The 16,855-nt window shown below is 41.3% G+C and overlaps 1 protein-coding gene across 1 annotated transcript; it reads left to right on the top strand.

Moving 5' to 3' along the window:
* Nucleotides 1-536: 536 nt before the first annotated feature.
* On the top strand, nt 537-15,101 carry vwc2 (von Willebrand factor C domain containing 2; the record flags this gene model as incomplete). Its single annotated transcript, XM_080036625.1, has 3 exons — nt 537-1,163; nt 3,032-3,161; nt 14,950-15,101. 3 exons carry the CDS (start codon nt 537-539, stop codon nt 15,099-15,101), a joined length of 909 nt encoding a protein of 302 aa, XP_079892751.1.
* Nucleotides 15,102-16,855: the final 1,754 nt, after the last annotated feature.

Below are 16,855 nucleotides of genomic sequence, written 5' to 3'. Positions count from 1 at the left end.
TATTTCTCTCAGCTATGGCCCAGAAAATAATCTTTCTGGGCCGGAATTATGTTTTATTTTCAAATCAATTCCCCCCCTCTTTTTGTAGGCTACAGTTGGGTGTGAGTCATATAAAAAAAGGCACACATTGATCCCCATTCTTCGTTCCGTAAGAGGAGCGGGAGATGAAGAGTGTTAGATTTAGGCCCCTATTTGACCATTTTCCTCTTTTACTCTGTAACTGCTGGGCCCCGATTGATGTAGGGAGGTGTTACAGTTAAAGCAGTATCGATTCCCTAACACGGCCCTATGAATACTCCCTCTCTCTGATGATCCAATTCACTGATTCTACAGGTTTGCGTCACACTCAGCAGGAGGGATCTGTGTGCTCTGAAGTCCCAAACCCCATCGCCGGGGGATGGGCATGTGCATCTAAAATACTGATCTCATAACCCCAGTTTCATTTTCTCTTTCCAGATGGACTGGCTCACACCTGAGATGTGAAGTGTGTTATGTGAGCCAAGGTGTCGTTCCCACCCCGCTGGTGGTGGGGAGAGATGCTGCACTCCGTTGCCATGACAGCAGAAGTTCTCTTTGTTCTCGGGTTCCTGATGAGCGGCGCTCAGTGTAATCCTATAGCGACCCTGCCGGCGAGCCGAGAACGTCTGGAAAGGGTCTTGACCCAAGCTAGGGAGGACAAAAACCAGGCTTTAGATGAGCCCATGGGGTATGGCTCTCAGATCAATGCCTCTGGCCCCAACAGGACTACAGTGAGCCGTGCCAAGCCAAACCCCAGCTCCCAGACACAAGGAGCTAAGAGCGGGAAGCCCCAGGAGCTGTGGACTGAGTCGCCCAGCCTCAACCAAATAGATGAGGGCCCCACCAGTGACGTCACCCTCTCCCTGGACGCCATCGACGAGTACGCCTACCCGGACTACAGGGGCAAAGGCTGCATGGACGAGAGCGGCTTTGTCTTTGCTATCGGCGAGGAGTTCACCCCGGGCCCTTCCACGTGCCCTTGCCTCTGCACAGACGATGGCCCTTTGTGCGCCATGCCAGAATGTCCCAAGCTCCACCCGCGCTGCATTAAAGTGGACACTAGCCAATGCTGCCCGCAGTGCAAGGAGAAAAAGAACTACTGCGAGTTCCGGGGCAAGATCTACCGCTCTCTACAAGAGTTTAAGGTGAGCCCATTAAGTGCATTCACTCACTTTTGACACACTCCAACAAAAGAAGTGCTGACGAAACACTCCTTGCTGTTCAATGGAGTTTATCACAAGCACTTCGCAGGACCTCGTTGCCTTGCCTCGCGGCGTGCAGGCAGGCAGATTTATAATGGCAAAGGTCAGCACTTGTCTTTTTTTCCAAACACAACGTCTGAATATTACCGGAGGCTGAATTTTGCCATTGCAGCTTTGGCAGGAGTGTTTCCATATTCACTTTGTTGATTCACATGATAGACTAAGAGTTATAGTTATTCACTACAGAGAATGCTGCTGTAGGCTACACAATGACACACCAGTAAGTCTTTTAAAGCTGTACTATGTAACTCTTTAACAGCAACATATGAACATATTTTATGATTTAATGTGTCATTAGATGTTATGTTGGACTAATTGCATTGTCACAGAGACCACAAGCTGAAAATAAAACATATCTCATATATTATTTCAGCCATGATAACATCAGTGAATTTAGCAGATAGGGCTAACGTTACTGCTACATTGATAGGTTAAGGGTCAAGGTTTAAGAACCAAATGTATTTATTTGTTTATGAACGCGACTAAAGTTATTGTGGTCGCGTATGCTGTATGGTAATAATTTCATCACGCAGACAAAACAATAATTAGCCAAATAGTTATCCAAGGTGCCATTTTATTCTTTCCCCTAGTAATACATTACTAGGGGGAAAATTATTATTAATACAATTTCACGTTACTTCGTGAGTGAATGAAGGGGACAGACAGCAGCAACTCAAAATAAAAAAGTCAGAAAACTCATTTGATTGGAATGGTTACTGTGGACAAAAAGTCAGTTAAGAATCATATGAAAAGAAATCCTACATAGAACATCTTTAATGTTTTACATTTTACATTTCCTATTAAAGTTTCACACACCATCTTTGTGTAACGTCTATTGAAAGACAAGACATTGAACAGCAAATTGTGCGTCTCTGTATGTTAGCCAGTGTCTCAGCAGGCGGTAACATGTAATATAGGATTTTCTTCCGCCATCCCGTATTATGTCCCTGCTGAGTGAAATCCACATGAAACTCTATCTTCCCAAGCGGTATACGGCAGCCTTTGAGTGCGGAGGGGGGTGGGCTGCTTTGAACCCGAGCAACAGGCATATTTTTATGCTTGATTGCTAAGTTCTGGAGCATTGTACTAAGTGCTGCCTCTCTCCATTTTTCACAGTGCCATGCGGAGGCACAAGCCTCTGCAATCTACAGCAATACTGGTAGAATTAACCTTTGCTCTCTTGTTAAGATTGAAGGTGTATGGCTTTATGCAAGCAGCTGCTAGATGAAACGTTTTACAGGGGGATTTAGGACTTGGATGTAATTCAAACTGTATACCTTCAGTCGCAGTCTTTTGTCCCACATTTGTTCTATTTCGAGACATCCAGGAGTGCTCGACCAAGCCATTTCTAATGTTTCTGTTCACGCACCAAGAAAATTGGAATGGCTTCCTTTGTTTCCTGTTCCTATCGATTTCCCCATATCCCCGCTGATTGGATAGTGAAGTTCAATTCACGACTCGGCTCTCCGTAAAATGACGCATTCATTGCCAATGAAGTTTTGGAGGACAAGACTTCCTTTTGTAGCTTTGTGGCACTGAATGCACACTGTCGTAAACAAACTAGAGAGACAGGGATATTTTTGTAAGTGTGTGCTTAAGAGACGTATAGCTGGATATAAGAGACATTCACAGAGACATACAAAGCACCAGAGACAAAGATAGCAAGAAATTAATTAGAGGAGAAGACGAATGTGCGAATGTGTGTGCATCTGATGTGCGTGTTAATTAATATTTTCTTCTCTGCTATCCAGGTGTCTTCATGCGAGAAGTGCCGATGCGAGCCAAGTGGGGAGGTGTTGTGCTCCGTGGCAGCCTGCCCCCAGACAGAGTGTGTGGATCCAGAGTATGAGCCGGATCAGTGCTGTCCCATCTGTAAGACCGGTGAGTGCAGGGTTTACGCAAGCAACACTGTAGTGAACGCTTCATTCCAGCACTGACAGTATCTTGGTGGTGTCAGCCTCCAATAGAGCAACAGACTAGTGTCAAACGCATTTGCTCAAGGGCACCTCAACAGGGGTTGTGAGGGCAAGGTATATAGCGCAATGATTATTTTTGCTGACACAAAGCACGCCGCAAGCTGCACTGCAGTGTTTGCAGTCTCCAGCCATATCACATCTCATATTTGAAGTAATGAGATCTATTTCAATGCAGTCACGCCAACAAATGCGGTTAATCAGTAAAGAGTCGTGGCCTCATCTTAACTTCATTACTCAGTCTATCTGATGGAGGCTGTGGCGTATGTTTTGTCTGCTACAGAGATTTGAGGTCCGCTTGCATATTCCCGCTGCCAGGGGTTTGTAAGTTGATGATGATCCCGTTGGTTTGGTTTGAGAGCTCCGGCCCCGACGGAGAAGAAGGGAATTCCGCGGCTCAGAGTCGATTATCTGAAGTCGTTTCGGATGATTCCAGACAGCATGTCCCAGATTATGTCCCCTTGTTTTCTTGGTGTGAGTCTAATGCAACATGGCAATGTCAGCAACATTGCTTCCTTCAGCAAAAAGAATGATGACTTGCGATACGTATCTCTGAGTCGGAATCTTAATGTGGCTGCCTGCTATAAACAAGAGCGAGCAATCTGCATGAAGAAAAGATGCCTGCGATAGAGACAAGGCACACCATACGCTGCACATAAAAATGCTTTGTCTGTTTGAGCCGATTATCACAAAACAGTATTGCCAACATTGCTTTTTAAGTAAAAGATCAAGCAAGATATTTTTTTTTGTGTCGTTTGTTGAATCTGAGCATTTAGGCATTTAATGATGAACGCACAAGAGTTGGAAATAACGGTTTGTGCAATTGAAATTGAAAGAAAAAAATCTTCCATGGATGTTTATCTTCAAATTGATTGATTTAACTGGATCAAATAAACAAAGTCCACAAAATTCCCTTTCAAGCATATGACTACCATCTATCTACTTAGTTCATTGTAATTCCATCCAGAATATCACATTAGGATAATAATACATGTATCATTGTGACTCACGAAACATCATAGACTTGAGGATTTGCCCGTAATGAATGTCCATGACTGGTTCATAAATCAGAGGTTGTCCCACTCAAATTAAAAGCCTGTCTCACAACCTGTAGAGATAACAAGTTGAAAACATTGGTAGTCATGGAGCGTTACTCACTTTATTAATATTTGCCTTATGTAATCTTGGGGAATGTTGGTCCTTTGTTCCCATTTTAGATTTTTCTTTTTTTTTTCTTTTGCTGTTCTCCCACTTTTTATATATGCACATATTGATCATGTGGAGAGTGCTATGTGCAGAGTTTGGGCAGTGCTCCATATTTCCCCACCCTGTGAAATGCCCAGTGGATTTGCTGGCTTGCGTTTGCAGGCACATAAGTCAAGGAGACAGATGACGACACAGTACCCTATGTGGCAGAGAGGGAGCAGGCATCTGTATTCAAAAGTCAAATCCACGGGCCCCCTCAGCCGGTAAGGATTTTCCAGATTTAGGACAGCATCACTCCCTATTACCATAAGATTACCACACATTACCATTCAATAAACAGAGCTTACTATGTCTAAGACGGCAGGTTACCAAACCACAACGAACACTGTCGCGGTCCGAATTAGAAATAGCTTTTAGTGTAGTCCTTTGGGATTCTGCGGTTAAAGGGGCACTGCACTCTTTTTACACATTAAAACAAATTTTACAGTCATCATGATGAGGAGCAGAACTACTCCACCTGTGAAAAGAGTTGTGTAATGTTTAATGTGGCTCTGGAGGAGCTCTCTGAACTTGCACTATAAGCTGGGGGGGGGGGGGTGTAGTTTAAAACATGTGGGCTTAACCAGGCACAGAGTGTTGAATACTGTTGCAAAGTGGGAGTATAGCTGATGGTTGTTGAAGTATTTTAACCCCGCTATCAATTCCAATTTCAGTGTGTGGAATAACGCAAAAATGCTGCAGTTTTATGTTCTGACCATCAGTTTGGAGAAATTCTGTTTATTTAGACATTTTAACACGGATGACAGCTCTAAATGCTGCCCATATCCATAAGCCTTCCAATGCTGTGGAGAAGAAAGCCAATCAGCTGTAGCAAATTCAAAACGCTTCATCATTTAATTTGCAAACAAAACAAGGTGCCATATAGTGGCCGAATCAATTTGAGAGTGAATTCGCTTAAGCTCCAGATTTAATGGGTTTTCACTCTTCTCGTCACAGTCATTTTTAGCTTTCTTGCCGAAATGCACCTTGGGAGTTGAAGTTGAATTCTGTTTGTTCACCGGTTGTCATAAAAGATCATTCGAACTGAGACGTTCCTCTTTGGTCCTGATGATTTAACATTGCTTCAACATGACTGAGTGGCAATATGGAAATTGTAAGGCTGCAGTGTTTGTAGTGCTTAACATATACAATATAGGGACAAACAACATCCCTTGGATTCTGTCTATTGTGAGTCCCCTGAATTTGAAAAGTTAAATACACTACACTGTGCCCCTTTTGACCTAGTTGTATTATTTTCTTGCTAAAATTAGGATTATGTTCCTACATCGTCACACAACTTCTGTTAGCTCGGTCCCACACTCATTTAAAGTAATCTACATGAGCACAGTGGTATTGATGAAGAGGCAGAAAAATAGCCTGAGGCAGCATTTATGCCTCATTTGCAGCAGTCAGACCAAAGTCTTGTTAAGGCTCCAGCAGGTAAGAAGTTTGTGCTTAAATGTGATGTATTTTTTAAATGTGTGCCAATCACTTGCCAATGACTTCCGTTGGTGTTTAAACATGCAGCTCTGTTTTGAAGTGCTCACAATCAAGCAGAAGTGGGTATGTTTGTAGCAGTGTGTGTTCAACAAGCTTTCTATTGGACAGGGAATATTTCTCGCTGGGATTTGACAAACAGGGCTGCTGTGGTTGTCGCCAGCATGTAAACAGGAGGTGTGAACACTTCGCAATCACCGACCATCTTTGTGAGTGTCAGAATCTGAACACTGCTAGTCAACCTCAACCTACTGGAGGAAATGTCAGGGGATAAAAACTTCATCAAAAACCTGTCCCGTTGACGACTCAATTGTCACAAGCCCTTATTTGCATTTTTCATTTCATTTCACACTAGACGTGACACTGTAAAGCCTGCATATTGAACAACATGTAACAGAATCAAGTCCCATCAATCAAGTCGCTATCGATCAAGCAGCGCTCAATACGAGACAGACAGTGTCGCAGTGGTGTAGCTTCGGGATGAAAATTGCGAAAGATGTGTTAAAAAGAAAGAGAAAAAAAAAAGGTTACTGGAGGTCGCCAAGAGAGTTCCCGCTCAGGTGGTGTTGTTGTCTCATCTACAGATGTCGTTTGAAGTGTACACAGATGTTAAGACCTCCCAGGAACCCCGGGACATCTAAAGTGTCAGATCAAAGCTCGGCTCATTAATGGAAAAGAATTAGTTTCTCATCCATGTGGGTAATGCCGCCAAATAGGATTCTGTCAAAGAGTTTTAAGAGTGTGCCTGTAAAAGTGTAAGGATCGAGAGACAGTGGAAAGAGTGAGGCTAATTTTTTTTAAATAAAAGTTCAGTAAAGAAGAAGTTCAGTTTCTCATTCAACAAGTCATCTCTGCCATCTCCTTTCCCATCCATTCCCCTTTTATTTATTTATTTGATTAGATTTTTACTATTATCCTCACTATTGATAGAAATCACAATGAAATATTTAAACGTTTGGTAAGTTTATTAAATATTCACAGGGCATTATCTTGGCCTTTTCAGGCATTCAGAATGAGCGTGTACGTGTATGGCACAGCACCCTGTCTCAAATGTGTTATTCAGCGTGGATCTGAGGAGACACTTGGGGAAGAGCCAGGGGAGGGAGATGAAAGTGAGAGGTATCGCTAACATCCACCCCAGACAGTTGTTCATGAATATCAAAGACCAGCTGTGAATGGAGGCAGGGTCTCATCATTTTCTTTTTACGCATTATCTCAAAGCGCTTGAAAACATTGCAATTCAATGGTTTCCATACCCTGTAAAGTTTGTGACCATCATTCACTCGCCAGTTTAATAAAAAAATATTGATTTGTGCAAAGAACAACTTGTTAATACAAGTCAAGGAAGGAAAACATATACTCTGTACTTTGTTCTCTTCTTCCCCCCAACATGTACGTGGGAAAGCTGCGTTTAGGCTTGAGTGTAGGCAAGCGTTGAAGTGTTTTGAAGAATGCTTAGGAAAAAAGGAATCAATGCAGGAGGAGGCTCTCTCACTCCTTGGCACCTCGGCCGTGGCTCCTATACCCTCTTGTCCCTTGATCGTGTGCGGTATCGCCTTGGCAACGCATGAGGAAACAAGTGGTGCTCCTCAGGACTCAGACATTACGGTCAACACTAATCTGGGGGGGATGTGATAAACAGTCTGAATCCCAGCCAAAATCACTTCAAATAGAGCAACACGAGCCACGGTCGCCTGGTTGCCAAGAGGGACAGAGACTCATTTGAATCAAGAGAGGCATGATTCACGGGCGGCCTTTTTTAAGATGTGGTATTCTTTTTTTCGTTTCTTTAAAGGAAAAAAAAACCCCGCACACACACACACACACACACGCGAGCGAAAAGGGACTTGGTTATACGGATGTGAAATTGTGAGGTTTGTCCCTTTAAAGCAGCCTCCATCTCTTCATTAGAACAAAGGCAAGGAACAGTGTATCAAACACAGCGGCCTCTGCCATTTAAATGACTCTTTGCTAAGCCCTGCATCCCGTAGCTACTGTTGCTATGCCTGTCCCTGCCCCAAGGGGTTTCTGAAGGGATCGATCTTCAATTTCACATATTCGTTAACAGGCTACTTATTTATTTCCATCTCTCTGTAGCAAATTTCATCACATGCGGTTAGCCGGCATAAGCTTTTAGTTACCCCAAAAAAGTGTCACACATTTGACAGCTAGTTCATTTTAAAATAACACATGCACATGATGACTACATCCATTAAAACATTTAGTCTAACCCTTTCATGCATGAATTATGATATCCTTAGTCTGGATTTTTTTCTCAAGTGATTTTATACTTCTTTAGGCATGAAAAGAAAAAATATAACTTAATTTTTTTAAAACACACATTTTTCAGAGAGTTTTACACATGTCCACTCGGGTGGACTCCATGCGTTTTGACTTCTCAACTTTGCACTTATTTATTTAACAAAACAGTGAAAAAAAGTATATATTATCTGAAAACTATAAAATAATATATATTTTCAATGCCTGTTCACATATATTAACATATTCCAATCCCTCAATCTAATTCAAAAGCGTGGAATAATTTTTTCAATCAAAAATTTCTATAAAAATAACAGATAACTTTTTCCTTGGTTTTCCAATTTCTCTTTTTCAGATGTAATTTTGCAGTATAGCCTACTGACTTGCACATCACTTCATCAAAGCTATTTTAATATGAAAATTGGCATCATAGTGACACCAACTGTTTTACACATAATGGAATGGTCTGGAAAAAAAAATTTTTTTTACACAAATACTTCAAGTTGCATTCTAATAACATAAATCAATTGATTTAAAACCAAAAAGTTACAGCAAAGTAAGCTTTTTCAAGCACAACACATCTGAAGTCATAGTATTTATTGAAGTCCGTGATGCATGATGTCCAATTTAGTGGACATGTGATTAAACATAATTTCCTCCCAATGTAAAATCAATAATTGGAAATTTGAACAACTATATGACTCCTAAGATGTTACTTGATGTTGCCATATTTTTTTTACCTGCCAGGCTCTCCTATTTTTGAAGTATTTACAGGATATTCCTGAGCTACACAACTTTTCTGCTCCCTGTCGGCCATCTTGGTTTTGACTAATTGTGGCTGCTCTTACAATGGTTGGCCACTGGTTGGCAATGCATTGGATGACACACAAGAGTCCACTGTAGTGGCTGATATGCAACTAGGCGATCTACACCCATGCATATTCAAGAAAACAGCTTTTGAATAGCTGTCCACTGTAGTGACCACTATGCGTGAAAGGGCTAAAGCTGCATGTCACAGATAGAATGTGTGTATTATCTCCAGCTGATGGCGTGTATTGTAATAGCTTGTTAGCCCTAGTGTATTATATTTAAAATACATAATGTAATGAAAAATGTTATTTGATTATGCTTCAACATTTGCATGCTCAAAGAAATGTGTTTATTTACTCGTGCAATGGAAAGTAATTGAAAATGAGTTGTCTTGAGAATGGAACGCTGTCCAACCCAAATCAAATAAAGAGCAGCTAACGAAGCTTGAGAGGCCTGTTGTAGATAATTGTGTTTACTAAGTTATGACTGCAGCTAACTAACAGTACAATTATTGCTTAGTTTTTAAATATACACCAACATGCAAAGGTCTTTCAGTTGACAGAGGACCATCCATAATTTTTGAATAGTCTTTCAGGCTTTTTAGGTTGTAGTTAGTCCTCTTTACAAACAGACAGAATAAAACAAAAAACTGTAGCCTACAATGGTTCAACCACACTGACTGAAAGGGCAGAAAGAGACATATTATGAATAGGAATATAAGAAACCACCAGTCCTTTGGCCAAATGCTTACCATCAAATCTGTGCAGCCTTAATCAGGAACAGATTCCGGTGCACAATGAGCCGCACACAAGCTAGAATTACAAGGTTGTTGCTTCAGGAAAGCCGTTCTTCAAGCATCCAAATAGAAATGCTTGAAGTAAGTTTGTAATATACAGTATGTGAAGGAAGGAATTTTAGTTTTCCAAATAAATCTAGCTTTACATTTAAAATAAACACACACACACACACACACACACACACACACACACACACACACACACACACACACACACACACACACACACCCCCTATGGACTGACAAATCAAAGTCAAACCTTTTCAATCTAACCAGAGAGTAGACTGCAGACGCCCTAAGAAAAACTGGTTCCTAAAATATTTATAGCCCAATTAAAAGCACCGTTGTGGTTCAATAATGACGGAGGGTCGCTGACACTTTTCTAGGCTGGAAAACAAATTCGAAATCCAATGGTGTTTGGGCTAAAGGTGGTTGCAACAGTATTCCCTTATTGCGCAACACTGTTGAGACAAAGACTGAATGGAAGTTTGAATCATTTAATTCTATTTCTTTTGGGACCAAAACTATTTCCAATGTAAGTAATACATTAGGTGAAGTAAAAAACAGTGTTAAAGTAGCCATTAATGTAGGAAATAAGATAAGCATATACGTATATATAACAACTGATTCCATACTTTTGAATACGCAACAAATGTAACGACAACCAGAAAAATCCCTAAAGTGTGCACTAATGATTTTTTTATAATAGACTGGAAAGGGAAAGCAGGACATTTTGCATCATCAAATAAATTCAAAGAGGTTATTTTGTCCGATTTTCCATCATGCGGTTTAATTGTTTTATCACACAGCAGAATTTAATTATCTAAAGGCCATTTTCTACAACTGGACTTCGAAGTCATGATTACGACAGAGAAAGGTTATTCGCCATTATGAAGATAGCGATCAGTCACATTATGTCAATTTAGACTACTGCTGGGTCACCACAGTTGATTGAGCTGCGTGTTGGGAGCTATTTTCTAGTTTATTCTGAAGTCAATGTTTATGTGACTAAAATGTCAAAGTGAAAAAAAATTAAAAAGCAAGATCTTACAGGTTTGACAGCAATGCTTTTAATGTAATTCACTGCTTTTGAGGTAGAAGGAAATCAAGGTCTCTCAGTAAAGTCTGTCGCTGGTATAGCGTTTGGGATGGCTTTGGTTGTGAAGGACATGGGTCGTGACAGCCGTGCCACTTGTTTGCGGCTGGGTTACCACACAGACTATCAGCGGGCACAGTAGCTGGAGTCAACATACTGTATGCAAACAAACATCCACATCAGCTGGCACTCCTACAAAACTCGCTGTCTGCAGCTTCGACGCCAAGTGCTTCCTCTCTAGGGCTATAAAAGCCTGAATCCGTTTCACGCAGCATCTCTGAAAATGAATGATTCATATTGTTGTCAAATCATGAGTCTCTCTTCTTTAAAAGTTCTCCCACTTCCGGTCCTCACAAAGCGTGGTAATTTTTATCCTACATTCATAATGCAAATGTACTCAACAAATGCATTATGATGAGCAATCTCTGCTATTGTTCTCCTTCCATTAGCTTATAATGGAGCTCTGAATATTTCTTTTTCTTTTACATTTCAGGATTAAGATGTGTGATGATGCATCCTCGTGTCTGTGTCCATTATCCGGCGCTGCTGTCGAGCCAAAAGCCACAGGTGCTAATGGCAATGTTTTTCACACGATGGCTATGCCAGTTTCTAACACGCTGTATAGTGACAGTTTGGGCCCAACTGTTCATGCACATGCACAGTCCATTTGTCTGGGCCTCGTCGGGTGTCGTTGAAAAAGCTCTTGTGAAGCCTGATGTGCCTATAAAAAGTCTCTTTTTTTCTGCTTCAAAGAATGAGAGCTAGTGAAAGGTTGAGAGACTAGGATATTTTATATTAATGAAGCAATGCCAGAAAGGTGGGTGTTACATGAATGGCAGAGTAATAGGTTGACAGCAGTGAGAACGCACGGTGGCTTCGAATCATGCATTAACTAACACAAATGAGTGTCACGCTATACTGCGAATGAATGGCTGACGTGTCTTGGTTTAATCCCAGCTCCCGGAGGAAGTACTTTAGATTTTATTTTGTAATGGGCATGATTTGTTTTCTCCCATGATTCTCTCCAAGGCTTCGACATATGCGTCTTTGATTTGAGACGCTGTGTTCTAAATGGCGCTAATGATGATGAATCAGTAGCGGCAGCAGTGTGGGCCACCAGGATGAGTTGTTATTCAGATAGGGTGTGTGTGTGTATGCGCGTGTTCTTCTGAAGACTTATAAATGTGTTAGGCTTGACACATTGACAGGCCTATGCAAACTGTTCATATTGATTGATGTGCCAGTGCGCTACTCCTGGCTGCTGACGGCCAATGATATGCCGTGGCTGCAGCTGAAAGACTCCCCATTTATCAGCATCTTAATTATACAACAGAATGGCCCAAGACCTTGTTAGTCTAAGGGAAGTAGCCATTGTTATGCTACACCTGGGCACTGTGGAAACAATTCCCACACTGTTTATATTTTGCCGTGAGGCATGAGAGATAATGGATGATTTATGAGCACTTTTTTCGTGCCACTGGTTAATAACAGAGGCACTTGCACTAGACTAAAGCCTCGCCCTCACACCTAGTACCAAAGTAATTCTGCAGATGATAAAAGGAGGACAATTATGTTTAGTATGGTGGGCTTGGCACGTCTATTTTTTGCACACACAAGTGTTGGCCAAAGGGAGGACCAAAATACTTCAAGCTTCAGTGTCGTGTTAATAATTTGCACGTCGCAGGGCTCGTATCTTAACAACTGCTACCTTCAACATCATATTCCATTAGTGTGATCCAATCTCCTGAAACATAATAAAAAAAGAACCCCTTGGGGTGCACTTCTGAACTATATTAAAGCACTACGTAACAGTGCTTCATTTGGTTTTAATGCACAATTCTCACTTTGTTCATTCCAGCCTAGAAGTTACGTGTGGAGGAAGCCGGCTTCAGATAGATGTATGCTTTACTTGCAGTGTAGACAATCTCAGGGTAGTGGAACAAAATAGTACAAATGAATACCTCTCGTGCACATCCAAAATTTAATCAAATTTGTGAGTATGAAGGAAAACGTCTGAATCCCTAACAAGACAGCAGAGGAGATAATAGTGTGGTCCTTCAGAATTCAGTGTAATGACTGTAATCCAATGATGCATCTGTTTCCCTATGTGAGCTCGTTCTTCCAGAATGAAGATGCTGCTCTCCATCAACCATGAGTGGTCACTCAGTGGTCTGAAGAGCATGGTAATGATGACCAATGGAAAAGCTATTTTGAGCCGATACAATTGATGGTTCGGGGGAAATTCAGAAACTGTAAATTGCACCCTTAAGATGCCCCACTGAAAACTCATATTCGTTATTGTAGATGTCATCACCATCGGTTTCATTCGGAATAAAATCCTGCAAAGAAACCACGGTCAATGACACCAGCAGAAGCTCGATGTCTGTACTGTGTTCATTCTCTTCTTTGACTGACGGCATTCAGGTTTACTGGGATGTCAGGGAGCCATCTTGAAGAAACAAGATAGGATTTGGCATATGATGTATAAAAGTAGCAGTAAAACAGTAACTGAATTTCTGTCCTACTTTCCAACATGCTTGTGTCCATTGGCCTTTTTCCCGCAATGTCTTTTCTGATGTCTTTTCTTTTTTTTTCTTTATCCGTCTTTGTGGAGGGCTCAGATATCTAAATGAATATAGCCATTATAATTTCAGCACTTAGTCTGAGCATTAAAATTGACTACGTCAGTTTATACTAGCATCAAAACCATGTCATATAGGGTAATAATTACAAATATATATATTAACCCTCATTTTAACATTAGCTTGTGACACCAGTTAGCACACAGCTACCTTTAATTAGCCATAAACTAGTAATGTCATATTCGCAGGAAATCCCCAATGCTGATGTTAGCTAACATTAGCCACCATAAGCTACTGGTTATGTTTGAATACCAAGTAGCTCAACAAAGCTGAGTGTATCATTAGGTTATAGGGTGTTTTATTGTTCATGTACTCAACTTTTCATTTGTAAGAGAATGCATGTGTTCTTTATTCTTTCTGATGTTATATCGTCTCAATTTATCTCAACCACCTGTCCTCAATCTGTGCACTGACCTTTTTTCATATATCTGGCTAGGTCATGAAGTAGCCTGGCACCGCCCGCCTACGTACTTCTGCTCAATTTTCATTTCCCTTCAGTAGTCAGTCTGGGCCTGCAGTATATTCTCAGGTTTTCTTCGGCCAGATTTTTGACGGTCCAATCAGTGAACAGAGGGAGTGGCTCAGAAGCTGGCGCATGACATACGTCACGACCAAACGTTATGCGATTGGTTGGTAGATCCACCCGCCTTCAAGTGAGTTAACGTTTGTCAATTGAGCGATTCCAGACATTCTGTACAAATGAAATGAAGTACGATGGTCTGGTAGGACGTCATGAAGGGCATATAAGGAAAAAGTGTTCCCCTAGCACTTAGTGAGAGTGAAATCATTTGCGATAACACCCTGTTGGTCGTGGTCAGCACATTGATTCATGTGTCAATTACCTGATTTATCAAGAAATAAATAGCGACAATTTCTATTACCAGAACCCTCTTAAATGTATTTCATAATTCACCTGCGTCCAGACTGACAGGGGTGTCTGTGAATTCATTGAATTTCAATTTGTCCTTAAACTACATTTTTAGAAAAAGGGCAGAGTGTGTCCTTGGCTTGTGCAGTACCAGAAAAATAACACGGACGACTGTGGCCCTCAATGACATAGGTATTTTTTCTAAAGAATAACTCCAGCAGCAACATGAGCAGGAATTTTTCTGGTACAGAACAAAAATGTAACAATAAACACAAACTGACCTATCGGCAAATCACAGGGGCGAAGCGAATCGTGCATTTCAGAGTTCAGAGTCTGACCTCGATAATTCGAACATGATGCTGACTACACGAAAGGAACACATTAAAAATAAATAAGGCCAATTTGAAATGACATTTCGAAACATATTATACGGACTATTTTCAATTTGCTCTACTTTTCCTGTTTCTCTCGCACCACCTGCAGGGCCAAATTGCTACGCGGACACGTCGGTGATACCGGCCGGCCGAGAGGTGAAGATTGATGAGTGCACAATCTGCTACTGCACATACGAGGAGGGCACATGGCAGATTGAGCGCCAGGCCACCTGCAGTAAGAACGAGTGCCAGCGCAGCTGAAGACTGGCACTGTGAGAGGGGACATGGGCACAAAACACCGGCGCCAATCAGCACGTTGAAAAACTCTCTGGCCTTATCACCCAGTCTACTGGATATCAGGGTCGGACGACGGCCCTGGAGCTTTTCAGCATTTCTAGTCACTCCTGTATTACTGAGGAAGAAAAACTTTTATGAAAGTTTATAATCCATACACAGAATATCTATTTATCTATGTAGTGAATTATTTATGAATATATAAGAGTCATTAATGCTGAACTAGTGAAAAGGTATTTTTTATAGCCTCTGTATTTTAATAAGCAATGTATTGGACCAGAGGTCATTAAAACACCAGAATGTATAGAACACACACAGTTGTCTTTGGAGGTGAAAGCCTCAATGTCTCGACATGTGGTGAGAAATCCTGACACCCGTCCCTCTACCACCCAAGTGTGGACTAGGCTATATGTGTGATCCATTGCAGGGTAAAGATCTGCTGTGCTGGGTGATCGGGTCAACAACGAGGAAACCGGAAGGTAATTCAAGAGGACTGTTTGACTTGACTGTTTCCCCCTGATTTCTTTTATCTTTTGGATGTTCAATGTGTTTTGATTTGAAAGTGCTTTTTTGTATTTCTCTTGGTACTGTGTGTTCTTGTTTCAAATAAACGCCACTCCGTGCTCTCTTAATGCTCAAAGGGTTACCTTTCAGCTGTAGGTCTTCATGTTTGAGTCATGTTTAGTTGGACGGAAGGTGTTTTATATTTACATACTTCCAACTGAATACAATGCTCCAGTTTTCACTAGAGCTGGGATTACCAATCCAATATTTCTTAACGTGGTAACCTTTGAATAAAACAGACATCAACAAATCCACCTTTTCGATTTAAGATTAGTCTGTTTGTACGTTCAACAGTGAGTGTTTGTGTGAACGCTAAAGGTAAAAACGTAATGAGTTGCCAAGAGGATATAAAGTTATTTAGGAATGGTACGGTTTAATTTTCAGTAGCTATAAACAATCAGAATATAAATGAGAGAGGTTGGAAGGGCGAATAATGAACTTCCATAGTGGCCTCTGGATTTTTAAGTCTCATTAATAAAGGCCAGACCTGATGCTCTGATTTCACTGATCCCAATTTACCACCAAATGTTTAGAAACTGAAAGGTCATAGGACTTGCACCCTATTTTATTGTCTTCATCTTCAATTTGAGGATGAGAAGGGCCATGTAGGCCCATGGACCAGAAGATCAGAATGATTAAACCTTTCAGTCAGGGTTATGAACACTAAAGGGCAGGCTGTGATAAATGGATGCAGTTGTTTCTGCTTTTTCCTGCATATCCTTTGCATGTGTTACTCCATGTCAACCTTAGCATCAGTTTTGGATCAAAGGGGTTGCCAGACAACAACGTTATATCTCCAGCAGGGAGACGTGCCTGTCAGTCAGCCGGCAGGATCGGGGTAAATAAGCCTAAATGCATGTACATGCTACATGACAGGCTTCTGTCATAGCAGCGGGGGAGCAGTGGCACAGCTCTAATAAGGTTCACTGGCCAGCCTTCGCTCCTCTGTTTCTATGACGGCCCTCTCAATTCAAACTCATCCATTCAAGGAAAATGTGATTTGTGCTTCTGCATATAAGTGGTAAATGATTGTGTTTTTTCCCCTCCTATCCGCCAGTCCTCACTTGTAATAAAAAGAGCTCACTTTATAGGTGCCTTGTTCTCGCCACCTAAGGTTTTCTACTACTTATGAGGAATTACTGCCGTGCCCCATCAAG

This window comes from Ammodytes marinus (genome assembly GCF_949987685.1).
Source record: "Ammodytes marinus genome assembly, chromosome: 11".
NCBI lineage: Eukaryota > Metazoa > Chordata > Actinopteri > Uranoscopiformes > Ammodytidae > Ammodytes > Ammodytes marinus.
The sequence above is the reverse complement of the archived record's forward strand: the minus strand, read 5'-3'. Positions and strand labels throughout refer to the sequence as shown.